We start from the raw sequence: 18,015 nt of genomic DNA, 5'->3' as shown, positions 1-18,015 counted from the left end.
ACCAGGGAGGTTAGTGGTGGAAGCCCAGCATTCCTGCCTCATTCTGGGGCTGCTGGGGTATCTTAAGACAACTCCCCTCTGACCTCAGTCCTTGCCCACCATTTTCTTGCTACTCTCCTCACCCTAAGGACACCAGATCTCTATGGAACACTAGATCCTTTCTTGCCTTCTGAGTGACTTCAGTTTTCCCCAATGATTCTCCTGGGCTCCTCCCCACTGCTCCCAGAGCTTGGGGCCTAGTTTCTGGGCACCCATTCGCTTCAGTCCACGGGTCTTTCTTATCTAACCTCCAGGGCACTTGCCCACCCGCCCCGATCATTCTCATTCCTGGCCTACAGTCTAGAAAAGCCTGTGTCCCAAATAGGTGAGGCTCCAGTTAGCAAGACACTCTACCTCCAGCAGTATGGCCTAAAACCCTATCTTTATGAAATCCAGTAACCTCAGAAAGCAGGAGTTAGGAGGGAGGTGAATTTCATTCCTAGCCAAGGAAACAGCAGGCTGAGAGGAATGGGATGAACGGTGTTCCTGTGAGAGCTCCACCCTAGACAAGCAGGAGGGGGCGTCCAGGGCCCTCCAGGAATTTACACACAATGTCCCCTTTCTAGTGACATTTTCTTCTTCTTCTTTTTTTTTTTTTTTTTGTCTTTTTATTTTTTTATTAAAAATCATAAATTTACATAGGGCAATGTTGTTTAATTCATTCTGTTATTTTTTTCCCTTCCCCCCACCCCTCCCACCCCTCTTTTCCCTATATACAGTCCTTCCTTCCTCCATTCTTACCACCCTCCTTATCCCTAACCCTAAACCTAACCCTAACACTAATCCCTCCTACCCCCCATTATATGTCCTCATCTGCTTATCAGCGAGATCATTTGTCCTTTAGTTTTTTGAGATTGGCTTATCTCACTTAGCATGATATTCTCCAGTTTCATCCATTTGCCTGCAAATGCCATAATTTTATCATTCTTCATGGCGAAGTAATATTCCATTGTATATATATGCCACAGTTTCTTTATCCATTCATCAACTGAAGGGCACCTAAGTTGGTTCCACAATCTGGCTATGGTGAATTGAGCAGCTATGAACATTGGTGTGGCTGCATCACTGTAGTATGCTGATTTTAAGTCGTTTGGGTATAGGCCAAGGAGTGGGATAGCTGGGTCAAATGGTGGTTCCATTCTTAAGGCCTTCTTTCCTGTGAAGTCATCCAAACTGATGTGGGATGCTTTGAGGGGAAACTGCCCCACACACTGGCACCTTTTTAGACACATGACAGGAGAAAGACAGTCTTCCTGTTTTGCAATTTGATATGCAACATTCAATATGTGTTTTTCTGTCCCAGTTTTCTAAGACTTTAATAAAAAGTTTTATTTAAATAAACTACTCATTAAAACCTCAGTGACACTGGAGACTGGGATCAGTAAACTGTCTAGAATATTTTCCATCCTTCTCTGCTCCAGGCTGAGGTTCCCTAGGAGGTGAGCAGCAGGTGGGTAACAGCTGCGCAGGAGAACAGATAAACCCAGATATAGGGGAGTTTAGGCCTTGATGAGCCCCACACATGATGCCCTGTTTCCCTTTCTAGAGAACTTTGTTTAAATAATCTCTGAGAAACAAGCTCTTAGCCAGTACCCTGGTCAAATAAACTTACAGACATTAAGCCCCCAACGAGGTCATTGGCATGAGGATCATCATCCTTAGCACCGAACTGTGGTGAATATAACTCAGTGGTTCTCAAAATTTCTAGCACACGGTCCAAGGCTTCTGTCACAGGCATGGGACTATTTTCCTGGGCAGCATTGATGATATTGATTACCTATGTTATGGAAAGAAAAGACCTAAGTTTCCAACCTTAAAACAATTGGAGAGCAACAGAGAGTCAAGCTTGACAGTGCTTAATTATGCCACTACACTAACTTAAGACTAGTTAAAATGTTCTTGAAACACATCCTCTTCAGCACCACACGACTCTAAGAGCCATCTTATTGTTGTGGGTCCCTGTCTCTAGTCAGGGTAACAATGCCCTGCGAGTACAAGGGCTTCTGCTCAGTGGAGACTGAGCACCGTGCTTCACCTTGGTGATGGGTGCCTCGATCGTCATGGAATGTATCCGGGCCAGGGAGGAGTGTCGTCTCTGGTTGTTAACTGTGGAGGAAAGATCAGAAATCAGGGTGTGCACAGCCTTGGGCATTTGACAGCCCAGGGATCTGTGACCTCCTTCCCTCCCCAGGCCTCAGTGTGCTCGGTGTGCTCAGCTGCATAACGGAGGTAGCAAGGGACACAACTAGAGCTGCAGAGTTGTGGAGCTTCCTTCCTATCCCAACAACCCTGCATTCTGGCACAGCCCACTCTGCTTCCTGCAGTTCTAGGCACTAGGATGCACATATGTCCCCATGGATTGAACTACTGATGTCACAGGCCAGAGAGAAAACAATCTAGCACATCAAGGCCAAACAACCCCTTTTTTTGTATCTATAACAATAGGCTTTATAATTTTTCTGATTGCTGCTCTCCAGGAGTAAAAATGTTCTGGAAGACAATGCCACACAGGCTCTTTGTTTTAATTATGTCAGGAACAATATTCAACTCACTGTTAACTGAAATAAATGAATTTCTGGTTAAATTTTTGTAGGTCCCTCTGATGTTCTATACTGTTGGGCTTAATCTAGGCTGATTAGGTAAAAAACTTCAATGAGGCTCTAAAGTTAATCTGTGTTGCTCCTGTCAAGACATGGCTCCTTGGAGGTGGGAAAGGCCTGGGCAATGGATAGGCAGGAAAAACAGATTCAGAGTCCCATGTACCTCTGAATACCCACTGTCAGGCTAAGTGCTGCTTCCCAAAAGCCTTCAAGGGTCAGAAGTGACAGAGTGGTGACTATGGAGGTGGCCTCAGCTCTGCTCTGCACTGCCCCAGGACCACAGAGAATCATGGGAATATCATGATGATAGCCACACTGAAGATGATGATGGCAGCTGACCCTGGCCCCTCCCCTCTATTCCCAGGCACCACTCATTCATCTAATCCTCACAGTCCTTGGACAGTACCATCATCCTTAGCATACAGGAATAGCAGTGGAACCATGCATAGAAGTCCACTCTCGAGATGAATCTGGGACTGAACCAAGGTTATTCTGATGCCTAAGCCCATGCTCCTCCCCACAGCACCACACTGCTTCCTAGCTGGCCCCAACCCTGCCCTCAGCAGCAGGGAAGTAATTTGTACAGTGTTCCCAGTGCAAGCAACCCTCAGCATGTCATCTGAGCTGTGCAACAAACCTGTGGGAGACATGAGGGCAGATATAATCCTAGCTATCGCCTTGACTTGGTTTGTCTTTTGAATAAGTAACAACTAGCCCTGTCTCCTTCCCTATTTGTCTTTGGGCCAAAGAATGTACATAGCTAGCAGTCAGCCATATTTGCCTCCTCACTCTTTATGAACAACGTAAATTTTAATGTAATGTTTCATTACATTAAAAACACCAGATATTCAGGCAATGCATCTCCATGACCTTTTAAAAATTATAGTTCATTTAGAACATAAATAATATTTGCTTAATGAGAGTCTCTCACAATCTCCAAATCGAGTTCACCAGTTCCCCAAAGGTAAGCTTCCATGGCAAACTGAAAGTTCAAAGGAAATCCTGGAGTTACTAAGTGTCACTTATGTAAATACAAGAGATTAACTGACATCTGCTGTTGTAGTTTAGAAAACCAATATAGAATATGTAGTAAATGTTTCTTTTCTTTTTCCTTATTCCCCGACTCCATTAAAAGCTTGAAATGGAGCCCACTGGCAGGGGTGTGGGAGGGGATGGACCCCTTCTGTGGAAGCTGAGTGCAAGGTGATCAGGTAATAAGACTGGGAGGGCAGGCTGGGCCTGATCCTATTTTCTTCTCTCATCTTTGTTACTCACCTTCACTTCGAGAGGCAACAGACTTGACATCCAGTGAGCTTTTCCTCCTGTCTTTATGTTTGCCTGTCTGATTATCTGTGGAAACAATTAGATTATAAATCGTCTTTTCACACAGATGTTAACATGTATTAGCAAAGGAAATCAAGCTGAATTTCTTTTACAACATCAAATTTAAGAACTAGAACACCATTTGAGATTTCCCCCCAAATCAGCACAGCATAGAGAAAAATGAAAAATCTAGTCTTGAGAGGGTGGGGACATTCTCAAAATATCCCACTGGGGGCACTCATGAACAAGAGCTTTGCAGTCTCAAGATATAAAGTAACAACTGGCAGAAATGAGAATTTCTATTACATTTCTATTACATTATATATTTGTAAAAAAAAAAAAGGGGGTGGGGTGGGAAAAGTTTGATTCCCATTCACCCTTGCCCTAAGGGAGGAAAAAAATATCTTTTCTCTACAACATAAGCTCAAAATATCCCTGTGAATGTTCTCTTTCCTAGGGCATTGTGGAGAATGCTGTTTGGTCTGTGTTTTGAAGACAATTTACCTTTCTCCGACTCCCCCACTTTTTTGTGAGAGGCACTATTGTTCTCCTAGGCTCCAAATGAGATTGTCTTTGACTTCTCTCCAGCGCTGACTTGGTGCTAGTCCCTGACAAGGCAAGCTTTTCCATCCCTCCTGTCCCTCCTCTGTGCACTTGCTGGTACCCCATGAGGTGCTGGAACCTTCCTGGTCACCCTCATATCTCCATTTCACAGATGAGGAAATGGAACCCAGCTACAAAGGTTTATATGTCTGGGCAGGAACTCTGGGTTGGCTCTCCTCATGCCCACGGAGGGGCTTCTTTGTCTCACTTGGCATCCTCATCTGGACCCCTTCAATCCCCTACTCACAGTCAAGCCCTTGGTCCTCCTGCACCATCAAGAAATTGCTCACCTGCTCTTTGCTCCCCAACTGAATGTAAGCCTGATTCTCTTCTCTCTGGGCACAAATGGTAACTTGTCCAGATCACCAATGACCTACTTACTCTCAAGGCCATAATTCAGTTCTTAACCTGACCGGACAAAACTGATCCCCCTTAGACAGTCCTGTCTATGAAATCCACACTCTCCTGGTTTTCCTTCTACCTCTTAACTGATTCCTCCTTTATTCTTTTTTTGGCCCTCTGCTATTTCCTAAGGTTATTTTCCAAAGGTTCTTGCATTAGCCCTTCTTCTCTTCTCAAGAAACACTTCTTGGAAGATCTAACTCCTTCCTACAGCTTTAATCAATTCCCATATTATCTGTCTCCCCTGAGGTCCAGACTTACATTTTAATTGATGTCAGTCACTTCCATTTGAACACTCTTCAGGTACTGCAATGGACTACCACTTTTTCTGAATCTGCTCTTTATCCCAGGTCATTGAACAGCATCTAACTTTTGTTTAAGGTGGAGGCAAGTCATCCATCACTTTTCCCCCTTCTCTCCTTCAACTGGTCAATCAAATTCATGGACTCCACCTCCTAAATACCTCTTTCTCTACCCATGCTCCATCTCTGTCCTAGCTCAGACACTGGTCGTAGTAACAAGTGTCTTCCACAGCCCTAACCTTTCCCCCTTCAGTCCATTCTCTACTGGCAGCACAGCAAGCCTGGATTCAATGGCTCACCAATATTTAGGGTAAGATTCAAACTCCTCAGTGTGGCACCCAGAGTTCCACAAGATCTGGAACTCCTCTCTAAAACCATCATCTCACAAACCTTGGTACAAACTGCTTGCTTGGGAATGAACCTCTTCCCCAACTCTGGTCTGAAGAGGCAGTTCAGGAACCATAAGCTATGGGAAACCTTCCCATACCACCCTAGCAGTGCAGGGAGATGGCCAGCTGTACTGTCTTCCTTGCCAACTGTGAACAACCTGAGAACAGGGACAGTGTTCCCTAGGTGGCCAGTACTATGCTAGCACATACCAACAGATGCTCGATAAACATGCACTTGCTTTGCCAAAACGCCTACACATTCTGTACACAAGTAAGAGTGCTGTTAAATAAAAGTGCCAATTCTATGAAATCCTCCAGTACCTCAGAGATTACAGAATGGCTTCAAGGCCTGTGAAGGCCTCCCTCTCCCTCACACTGGTCTTTATGGTGTGTGCTTTGCCCCATCTCTGGAGCAGCCTTGACAACTGCTCCTCCTGTCTGTGATGACACTGCACCCTCCCTAGATGCCACTCCTTCAAAGGGCACCTCCTCTCAACCACATGCTGTCCAACGTCTCTTGAGCTTCACAACTGTCTACCAAGACCGGGCTGTGAGCTTATCACAAGGATGTTCTGTTACCTTTTATCCATTCACAAATATTTACTGGGCACCCATCCTGTGTCAGGCCCTAAGACTGGTGTTATAATTTGGATTTTCAATGTCCTCCAAGGGCCCATGTGATTAAAGGCTTGGTCCCAGGGTGGCACTACTGGGAAGTGGTGGAAGCTTTAAGAACTAGGGCCTAGTGGGAGGGCTTCAGGTCATAAGTTAATTTTCTCAGGTATTTTGTTATAATGAGGGAAAGCTAACACACCCGGCACTAGGGATATGAAGACGAGTAAGATGTAGTCCATGTCCTCAAAAGGGGGTGGCCTGGTGGAGAGCAAGGGCAGGTAAAACAAGAGTTAGAGTAATGATTCTGAAGGCAGGAGGAGCCCAGAGGGGAAGTGGCAGATTGTCCTCTGGGAGTGGGGACAGAGAGGAGGTAGATGATCTGTGCCTTGTAGCAAAAGCCAAATGGAGGAAGAAACTGCTTGTGCTGACAGAGCAGAACTAGGCTGGAGAGAAGCAAAAAGCAATGTTGTATCACGGGTGGGCAAGAATGGAAGAAGCAGAGGCAAATTTGATTTCCACCAAGACATTTTAAAGTTACATTATGTAAATACTAAATCCTTCTGCTTCCAACAGCCCTACTAGGATTGCTGCTCCCCTCTGAGTCCCTGTAGCATGGTAAATATGCTTCTTAAGCAATTTTCACCCCATGGATGGAGATGGGCCATGTACACCTCAACTCTGTTGACCCAATGCCTGGGTCTTAGAAGTTGAACACCAGGGGATAAATGAGGAATGTGACCTTTGATTCCTATGACCGCGGGCTCCTGAAGGGTCACATGCTTAGTGCTCAACAAATCCAGACCCACCTGAAGTACCAGGCCTGTCAGTGGAGAGAACACTGAAGAGGACTCTACAGCTGTGGTCTCGGCCCAGCACCACCCGCCACTTCACCTCCCTGCTCCTGGCTTCCTGTCCTGTAAAATGGGATCCTTAACCTGGTAAGTCCCATCATCCCAGGTGTGGGACATGTATAAAAACTCAAACTGAGCAATAAATATACTGCTTGGTAACTTTTGAAATAAATACTGTGTTTTAAATTCTATTCTTTTGAGAAAAGTAACAGATGAATTATTAGAGCATTTTAAGATATACTTCATATACATATGAAAAATATATAAAAGATATGAGCTCTAGATTATGATTTCCAACCTATTTTAATGCACCTCTGCCAATTTCATCGAAATATTTGCAGAACTGGAAACCTGGGACTTAATTGGTTAAATTCTGCCCATCTTTTCAGTACAGAAACATCAGCAGCATGTTTTTGGCCCCCTGCGTAAATCCATGAAACCCTGGAAAAGTAGTGGGGGATGGGAGAGAGTGCAGGCACATGTGGAATGCTGCTCTGCATCAGGACCACCTGTGGACACAGTTGCACATCCTTCTGCCACCCTGTCCTCCCTGGTCTCTCTACAGCACTGGTGAACGCTGACTGCCTGCTCTTCCTGAGCAGGCTCACTTTCCCTGAAGAATGAGTTTCCAAGCCTCCAGTGATCTGTGGGGCTGAGAGCAACGATCCCAACCCTGCAACATTTGATAAGACCTACATGCTGAGGCCTGGGCCCCACTCCATGCCACCAGAACCAGAGCTTGCCTGGTTACTAGCAGGCCTTGCTCACCTCCTCATGTGCTGCTTCATTTTGTTGCATAGAACTTAGCACCACCTGATGTACTATTTGTTTACTGTGGATCTCACCCCTCAGCTACCATGCAGGTACCTCCCAAGCAGACAGATGCTGGCTGAGTGAATGAATTCCACATCTTTCCCATCCCTTAAATGTCTACTGTTGCCAGGTGCCACTCCTAGCACTTGGTTTTCCTGCCTCACTTCCCCTCTCTTTAGGAGAGCTGGCCCAGGGCCTGGAGTTTTGCCTATCACCAAATGCCACGAGACATCTCCACTGGAATGCTACAGGACTTCAGATGTAATAAGTTCAAACCTAAACCTACTATCCTCTCCCTGTGCAAACCTGCTCTTTCTCATGACTGTCTTATTTTCACTTCTTATTTTAATCGGTGTTATCCACAGGTCAAGTTGGAAGTCTTGGTGTCATCCTCAAATCTTCTCTCTCCCTTACAGTATGCCAGGTCCCAAGGCCCCCTGACTACCCCAAGGAGCTCCTCAACCTGTCACTCCACTGTTTCTTTGCCTTTGGTCTATACCATCACACTTTCTAAGACCTGACCCCTTTAACTTATCTGTTTGTGAAGACTCAGCCTTCCCCCCAGCTTCCCCAAACTGACTCACACCCTCACCTGACTCTGTGCCTTTGTGCATATGCTCCCCCTCCGCCGACTGTCCTATGGCTGACCCACACTTCTCTTACAGACACCTGCTCAACCATCATCATTGCTAGAAGTGCCCCCATCTCCCCCCAGGGCAGTATTACAAGGTAAAGTGTGTTCAGACTATTTCAATCTTCCATCAGGCAGTGAACCCTGTGTTCATTTCTGTCCCCCTAAAGCCAGGGTGGGGGCCTGACCCAGAACAAATCCAGGATTAGAGAATAGACCATTGTTACGAGACCATCAGTGAGATAGTGTCATGTGGAAGCATCACTCAGACCAGGGGAAGGGGGGTGTTCTGGGGCTTTCTTACTTCTCTGGACACCCAGACTCAGCCTTCTTTCCCATGTCTGGGGCTTCCAAAGCTCCCACTACAGAAGGGAGGAGCTGGAGGCTCCCTAGATCCACGCCAAGGAAGTGATGGAGAAGCAGGTGGCCTAAACCAGTCAAGTGAGTTCTTTCTCCCAGTCTGCACTGGAGTGAGGGAAGCAAGGGAGTCAAGAAACCATTCTGCCCACGGTGGTGGCAGCAACACCCATCCCACACCTCACCAGAGCCAGTGGTGTGCAACCATGCTGCTCCTATGGTATGCCCAGGACAGTGGGGACAGTTGATCCGTTTCCTTGTTCCCACCCCCTTTCCAAAACTGGCTAAACTATCCTGTCCAATCTGAAAGCTACTCTCTCTCCTTCCAATAAACTCCATTTCTATTTAAGAATTAATTTTTGTTATATCTAACTGAGAAGCTTACCTGGTCCACAAGAGCTTTACCTGCCCTGCCAAGGCCAACCAGCTAGGACCTTCAAACAAAGCTGGTTATGCTGCCAAGGGGGACACAGATGGGGCAGGAGGGTGGCTCAACTGGGTGATGAGTAAGACTCCTAATGCCTAAACGAATGCTGCTCAAGTGAAATAACCAAATGACATGCCAGAGCAGCGCTTTTTTGTGTGTGGGCGGGGAGGGGGGGCGGATTCTACCCTGGCCCAACATTTCCTGCAACAGTGTCCCTGACTCTGCTAGCTCTGTCACTTCCTGGCTGCTCAACTCTGGGCTGTCACTGAACTTTTCTGAGCTTCAGTTTCTTCTTCTGTAATAGTGTTAATGACAGCCATGCCCACTTCACAGGGCTATTCTGAAGAATTAAAACAGACAAAAAAACATGAGAAACGCCCTGTAAGCCTGCAGTGTAGGACTCTTGCCATATCGCGTGTGTCATTTTTGCTTTGACTACTCGGTCCCCTACAGTTTGGCGTCTGCACTTGCTCTTCTCCTAAAACTGCACTTGTACTGGTCACATGAGCTCCTGAACACAAAAGCCTGCATCTCTGGCTCCCTGCTCCCTGCTGTCCAGCCCTCACCACTCTTCCCTTCTCCCTGCACACTCCCTCCTCCACCCCTCTGTGCCCGGCTTCCTCCTCCTCTGAGGCAGGTGATCTCCAGGATGCTGCCTCACCCCTCCCTCTGCTCCTTTTCCTGTCATTCTCTTCCACAGTAACCTCAAAGTTTCCACTCCCCTTTACCAGCCCTGGGTTCCATCTCATCTGTTCCACGGCTGTTTCTTGCTAATGCTTTTGCTGGTCTCAAACATCTGCACCTCTAACCCCCACATCTTTGGCAGAGCATAGGAACCAGTGGCCAGCAGGTAGCTGCTCAAAGAAATTTGTACAGTGAATAAACAGAGAAGTGAATAAACACACCCACCTAGCTGCCCACTCACACATAAAGCATCCCACATTCACCTCCCAGACCTGTCACCACATCCTAAGTCTCCAGGCTGAGCCAGGTCTTCTCAACTGCTCCCTGGTTCCACAGCAGCCTCAGATGTGGTCACTCCTCTCTCTACCTACTGCCATCACGTCATTATTCCTTGCCAATGCTTTCTTTCCTCTCAGCCACAGTGATTCTGTCCCTCCTTCCATGTGAACTGTCTTAACAGGCACAATCTAAGGACTTCTTAGAGTTCACATGTTTTCTGAGCCCACCCCTGCTTGAACATCCTCAGACTGCTGCTGCCTACAGATGAAGAGCTAACTTCCTACTTAGCATTTAAGATCATAATTGATCCACATTCCTTTTTCCCCATTGCCCCTTTATTCTAGTCTACATTTAGTACTTGGTTTTTCTAGAACACACCCTGTACTTTCCCTCTTCTGTGCCTGTTTTTATTGCTGGAATGCTTTTCCTTCCACATCCGTATTCTCATTCAAATCTGTCTCTCTCAATCTGGAACATCCTCTCTTTCTGTGAACCACCTTGGTTCCACTGGCCCCTTCCCATCCCTGCTGATCACTTCCCATGTCTCTTCTTTTCAGATGAAAGCTGTGTGATCTTGAGGCCCCTATAACAACTAGACGTCTCTGCATGTGCTTCAGAGGTTTGGAGTCAGTCATTCCGGAGTCAAGATCCACCACTGCCACCTCCTACATGAATATCCTTGGGCAAATTATTTAGCCTGTCCATTTTCTTACCTGTGAAAAGGGAACTTCATTATCAGCTGCTACCTCCTTGGGTTACTCCGTGGACTCAGTTAAATAAACCACACATAAAGCACTTAGTACAGCGTCTTGGAACAGTGAGTGCTCAGAAAAGCACACAGTAAACACTCCTAGAATGCATGAATAAATTCTCGGGGTGCTGTAGAAAGCACATCACTAACAGCAAAGGGATGGAAGGTGGTCTTCTCCCTGGGGGCCCTTAGATTAGCTGCAACCAAAGCACAGTGCTTGGGCTTGGTGGGGTGGTGCAGTGTCCACACAAGCACCTGATGGACAGCCACTCGCCCCTGCCCCCATCTATGAGAACAGAGCAGGAAGGGGCTTGCTGACTCCATGGAACGTCTGAAGAAAACAGGTGACTCCAGGCCAGGGAGAAGCATTTGTAGCAACACAGATGTGGGGATAATCACACGGTGTCCCAGGAGTGAGTGGAGACAGTAGATGAGGCAAATCTGAAAGGCCCAGTGACCATCCTGTGGGCTGGTGGGGGGACTGTGTGAGGTCAGGTGACTGTGGGAGGTCAGGTGAAGATGTCCCTTCCAAAGTTCTGGGTGTGACACCAATCCAGTCTGCCTCTTAAAGCACAGATTGGGTTTATAACATCATACTTCACTCAACACATCTTCACGTAAGTCCTGTGTTTGTGTCAACCAGTCTGCAGGCTGAGACTACCCCTGGCAGGTATCTGTCAGAATGTCTGCTGGCGCTTAGTCCTTAAACTCCTAACCCACCATGGGGATGCCATGGTGCTACAAAAATAGGGTCCCACCAGGAAGGTTCTGTTTTTTTTTTTTTTTTTTTTTTTTTTTTTTCCCAAAAGCTCAACAAACCCTAAGACAGAATATAAGGTATAATACCTGTATGAATGTCAGACTGAACACCTTCAGGTACTTTGTCAGCCTAAAAAGGAATTTTAAAAGCCATTAGTTCTGATTTGCCTGGAAATCTTGCTGGGGTGAGCCTGGGATCCCACGGTTCTCCTTACCTACCTTATTGTTGCCACTGCACACTCTGATAATGGACACATAGTGTCTAATTTTTCTGCAAATACAAAACAATGCATTATTTCTCTCCTGACATTAATTTGGTGGCCATGCGGTTAATTTTTCATTATGAAAAAAGCTCCTCTTTTTCACAACACAAAAAAATGCTTTGACAGCATTTTTTTTTTTTTTTTTTTTTTTTGGCCAAGATCACTAATAAATGAATGAGCATTTACAAACATCCTCTGGTATCTCTGGAGAAAAGAAGTGAGTTCAGTAAAAACAAAATTTGTCCCCAGTCATCACAACAAACAGTAAAAAACACGTTTTAAAAATGTATTGCATGTTGACCAACCAAAAGCCTTCAGTTTCCCAACATGCTGTGGATCTCACGACGCTTTATATTGATGCCCTTCTTCCGACTTCTGACAATCTGCTCATAGTCACTCTGAAAACAGCCAGAGGCCACACTGGGGCCAAGGTTCCCACTGACTTCAGTTAACCAGACTCTAAAACAAAGCAATGAGGGCTGAGCTCAGAAGCTGCTGACTCTTTCCCTCATTTATTTATTGTTCCTTCAGTTTTTTTACTCCCCCCCCTTGATAATCAAATCCCTATACACTTATCATAAAAAAAAATTGGAGAAGACATAAAAGGGCAAAGAATCAGAACAGAGAACAGAACACAATCACACAGAACAAAATCACACAGATCCATCTCCCTGAGGCGACTGCTAACTGGCAGCACAGCCTGGTGACAAAGCACGTGAGCTGTGCAGTCAGTGCTGAGGACTGTGCCTGGCATCACCACACACGAAAGCCCACACCAGGGCCAGAAAATGAATCTCTCTAAGCCTCAGTTTCTTCACCTGTAAAATGGAGACAATCATGGTGGTAGCCTCACAGGGCTGTAGTTAGGATGAAGTGACTGTCTAGCAACATAGGGGGCCTGGGTAGGAGTGGGGACCCTGGGGGGTGGGTAAGGCTGGAATTCCCAGAGCGGAGCCTCTCCTGTTCACCTCCTTTCCTATCTATGACTGATCACACACTAGGTCTGACTTCACATTTTGCTTTTTGCATTTGACTTATCATAATATCATGTCGTTATATAATTAATAATATAATGCTCTATGATATATATATCTGTATAATTAATGTTCTATGATCATCATTTTTAATAGTTACATATCTTCTGTTGGGAGTTCCACAGTTTATATTCACAATTTTCTACTTTCCATATTATTTCAGTTACATTCCAAGATGAACCATTTGATTTTTTTTGGTTCCTAAAACATAATGATTTCCAATCTGTAGTCATATCTGTTTTACATAAGAATTTCCATAAATTTTTAACAAATTTGATGGGCCTGTGCAGAAATAGTACATGTGCTATAATCAAATTAGATAAAAATTTTTTAAATACAGGGAGCCTACCAGTCAGCATTCTTATCACACAGCTTTGAAAACTGACATTCTAGATGAATGTGGTGGTACATGCCTATAATCCCAGCTACCCAGGAGGCTGAGGTAAGTACCAGGTCAGCCTTGGAAACTCAGCAAGACCCTGTCTTGAAATAAAAAAATAAAAAAGGTTGGGGATAGAGTTCAGTGGTAGAGCACCCCTGGGTTCAGTCCCCAATATTGAAAATAAGCCAAAACCCCCAAAAAACACACAAACAAAAACAAAACACCTGACATGCTGATTTAAATACTTCAGACCGTCCAAAGTCTGGTGTCTCTGAGCGGCAGGTGCAGGGTCAGACTACAGCTATAAGAAAGTCATCAAGGAAACATAACCCTGGAAGACCATTCTGGTGACACCTGGCCTTGTTACCAGGCTTTTAAGTTCTGTAAGAAGCTCTAAACTTAAATATTCAAAGCAAATTTTGCAATAACCCAAAACACTTTGGAAAAAGTGGAAAACCAAAGGACCCCCCACTTACCCTCCCTGTCCAACGACAGGTATTATCTTCACATTTTGTTGTATATTATCTCCATTTTTCTTTTTGGCATAGTGAGTTCCTTGCCACTCCTAAAAATGGAATGTAAGCATCATTACACTTGTGTTCAAAACATAAGCCCATGAACATTTTTCACTTCAGTTTTGATTCATTACCATTGCTAAAGCATTTAGGATAAAGAATGATCCCAATCCCAAACCTAATTTCAGATAATCCAACAATTCTTCCTTAGCCTCCAAAAACAACCTCCTCTTACACTACAGATAAAAGTCAATCACCTCAATCTGCGAGGTCCTATTTTTTTCAGTGATTCTGGGCCCACGAATAGAGTACTCCCCCTCCTCTGAATTCCGACCACTATAGTAGAGGAGGAAGCTTGGCCTGGCCCTTGAATATGGAAAGGAAAAAAGTCTCAGGGCCCCCAAGGGATGTGGGAGGGTTTCAGTCCCTTTGCAGACTGGGTGGGGAGGATGAAGTCAACCAGGACTGAATTTGGGTAGAACAAACAGGTGAAACCTCAAAATCAAGGGCTGCAACCATGTCTGTCATGCCCTCAAGGTCAGATGGGCCTGGTGATTCCCTCAGTAGGGAAAGGCGGTGCAGGTGGGGCAACAGTATGTGAGGAGGCTGTGCCGCTTCCACTTCTTTTTTTTCTTTTTCTTTTTTGGGTGCTGGGAATCGAACCCAGGGCCTTGTGCTTACAAGGCAACCACTCTACCGACTGAGCTATCTCCCCAGCCCCTGGTGCTTCCACTTCTTTTGGGGTTTCGAGGAAGGCAGAAAAGGTTCTGAATTCAATCAAGCAGTCAGTACTTTAAAACACATATATATTCAGGGGCTAGAGTTGTGGCTCAGTGGTAGAGCGCTTGCCCAGCATGTGTGAGGCACTGGGTTTGATTCTCAGCACCACATATAAATAAATGAATAAATCAAGGTTCATCAACATCTAGAAATAAAAAATTTAAAAATTTTAAAGAAATACATTTTTTTTCAGGATTTTCTTCTCTAGTCCTTTCTGACTAATAATGCAGCTGACAGATCCCAAGCCAAGGTATAATAGGCTGTACCATTCAAAGCTCCATGGCCCACCCAAAGGAGCAGGATGAAGAGTGAACAACATGGCTTGGGTGACAGAGTTCTAAGTCTTCTGATTGGAAACGAAAAGATATTTCCTTAGCATAAACCTTATTTACTTATCATAAATATATAAAAATACTTTTCATGAGTATCATATGTTTTAGTTCCTATAAACAACAACACTACTACCTTGGATTGCTGTCATAAAGATTTAGTTGAGTAATACACACAAGCTCCTTGCCATGTCTTCATGCACCAGGAGCTTTTGGTAACTAGCCTGCTGCAGGTGCAAATGGTTCTGCACAGGACTCTCCCTCGTGGTGAACCTTCTGCAGCACAGCAGTAAGGTCCACACCTCCCTTTTGTCCAGTACAAGCTAGTCACCAAGCTGGGCTTCTCTGGCTATTGGCACCAACTGCCTTGAGAATTAAATCATCACCACCCAGCTGTCCTATCACAGGGCCAGCACAATGCTTGCACATGGTAAACAATCAAGGAACACTCGGGGCTTTGTTTACTGAATAGCTGAGGTCAACAACAGAATCCTGGCCACCAGGCTAAGGAATCTGAGCTCTATATTGAGGGAGTGATGTGACAAAATGATGATTTAGTAAGACTAACCAGACAACAATGTAAGGTGGACTAAGTGTAGGTACAGAGTAGGAAAGGGAAAACTGGCAAGGGAGGAAAAAGGAAGAATCACAGGAGCTAAGGAAGGTCAAAGTTTAGAACAGCCAAAGTGCCCTGCAGCTGAACACATTATCAGAGAAAGGTAAACAAGCAGTCATTTATCCTGCACCTGTAGGGGGAAGAACAACAAAAGGGAAAATACTCAAGATTTCTAGAAGAAAAGAAGGCTTAGGTGTCTGAGAGGACAGGAGACTATGGGTCCTAGAACCCTGACGGGGAAGTCTTGGGGAAAAATAAAAAGGAGAAAAGTCGAGGAATATAAACGGAGGATGTGAGGAAGCATGTATGTGGGGCTGAAAATCAAGGTGCCTTCTATTTATGCCCCAGAGAGAGCCAGTTGGGAACAATGGGCAGAGGGTTACAGGAAGAGTGGCAAGTGTCTACATGGTTCTCTGCTTGAGCAGCACCAGAATCTTCCCTATGGCCTCAACAGCATCTGACTTAGAAAATCAACACCTAGAATCTGAAGTTCCAGTGTCCATAGCCATGACCATCTGACCACTTGCTCCATTCTGCCATGCTTGCTAATCCTCAGTGGACGCCTCCCCATCGATCACAGCACTGTGGATCCGTGAGGCTCCTGCCCACTCAATGACCCCTTCTCCTGGAGAGGCTGAATTAGAAAGGCCATTTATTCTCTTGCCTTTCACCTCAGGAAAATAAGAGACCTGATCTGCTAGTGTTGCCAGCAAAACAGCAGGTCACTGACAAAGGACAAAGAGCTGCCTTTTCACTCTCCTAGAACTCTGAAATACACAATGTAAATGGCAGACTCCTTTTAGAAACCAAGCAGTACAGGGGCAGTAAAGATAATCTTTCCTAGTCTTTGCTCATAATAAATTTGGAGGTTAGAAAACAGGTCTCCTGCAAGTCAAGTCTGAGATTGTCTGTACCTGGTACCCAATAGTACTCATTTAGCAGAGGTCAGGTGCATCCCAGGACTTATAGCAAATCCCCTGAACATCCCTCCCTACCTCGACTTGTCCTCCTCAGTGAGAGGGACACAGGTGTATATGGTCATCCTGGTCACCTGCATCAAAACCACAGGCTGACCAAAAATGCTAGGATTGGGATGACCACTGTAAAGCCCCTTCCACAGCTGCTATGGTCTGGGAGGACTGGTGCTCTGTGGCTTCCTTCTGAGGACATCTTTCTCAGTCATGGTAGGGACCACCTATCTGAGCCACACAGTGCACCTTAGTATCTTGTCATACATTTCAACCTTCATTTCTCTCTTTCCAGAAGATCCCCAATCCTTCTAGTAAGAATACTATCCTAGACAGAAAAGTTGAAAGCAAACAGAACTCATGCAGCATCTGCTTCTGACACTCTCCTGTCAGTGCCTCACTGTCCGTCCTTGTTCTCAGGTCAAGGCAATCTGGTAGGCTCTTATGTAGGGGAAAGCAAAGAGAAAGAGGCCCAGGCCGAGGTGGGTAAGCTTGGCATAACACCTGCCTTACAGCAGGCTGCAAGGTTGTGCTGTGGGGCACACACTGGCTAATGGCAATGGGGAGAGGGCATTACTTTCCCTGGAGCATCCATAGGTCTCCCATTTTGCAAATGTTTCAAATAATTAGATTAATAGTCCCTACCCAACTTTTAAAAGTGAAGAAAAATCCAGCAGAAGTGACTGTGAGCAGCAGTAGACTCTTCCTTCTTATTTCACCTTAAAGCCTGGTGACAGTGAGGCACATCAGAGGAAGAAATGTCTTTCAGACGGAGTCTGCCCTTTGTCTATTCCTTCAGCCCCATGTAATATTATGTGACCTTTCACATTACTGTGTAATGATTTCCAACTCTGGAAAATGGGCTCTCTGAAGAATTCTTGTTTTGTTCTTCTTTCTATACCAGCAGCTAGTATAGTACCTGATACACAGTAGGCATTTTAAAAATGATAAATGAATGACTGAAGCCAGAGAACTGTGGGGCTCAGATACGCTCTGAGAAAGTGCTGTTTCACTGGCAACCCTTACCCAGAACAATGTGACAACATCTACCATTAGAAAACTAATAATTAGAAAGATCAACTTATTCACCTATCACAAAGACAAGAACAATGATTTTAAGTGTTAATTCAAGTTATTCTGCTTACAGGCTGTTCATATATGCTTTCTTGGCCTTGGATCCTCAGCTGCAAATGGGGTAACAGGGACAACACTACCTACACTTTCTGGGGCTATCGGAAGCGTAAGACCAAGCACCTGACACATGAAGTATTCAGGGAACACACACCCTCCTTCCCTCTTTATT

General features: G+C 45.3%; 1 protein-coding gene across 3 annotated transcripts in view; it reads right to left on the bottom strand.

Annotated features, from left to right (window-relative positions):
• The window catches only part of PDE8A (phosphodiesterase 8A), a 145,077-nt gene that overhangs the window by 17,302 nt on the left and 109,760 nt on the right, over positions 1-18,015 (bottom strand). For all 3 annotated transcript variants that reach the window (XM_079126809.1, XM_079126808.1, XM_079126810.1), the window contains 6 exons: positions 13,981-14,069; positions 12,045-12,096; positions 11,913-11,955; positions 3,915-3,989; positions 2,075-2,145; positions 1,652-1,816 (listed from right to left, as the gene is read on the bottom strand). In XM_079126809.1, coding sequence (XP_078982935.1) covers positions 1,652-1,816; positions 2,075-2,145; positions 3,915-3,989; positions 11,913-11,955; positions 12,045-12,096; positions 13,981-14,069 — 495 coding nt within the window. The remainder of the gene's footprint in view (positions 1-1,651; positions 1,817-2,074; positions 2,146-3,914; positions 3,990-11,912; positions 11,956-12,044; positions 12,097-13,980; positions 14,070-18,015) is intronic.

The sequence above is a fragment of the Sciurus vulgaris genome, assembly GCF_902686455.1.
Source record: "Sciurus vulgaris genome assembly, chromosome: 2".
NCBI classification, from domain to species: Eukaryota; Metazoa; Chordata; class Mammalia; order Rodentia; family Sciuridae; genus Sciurus; species Sciurus vulgaris.
Note: the sequence above shows the minus strand (reverse complement) of the source record. Positions and strands in the feature narration are given on the sequence as shown.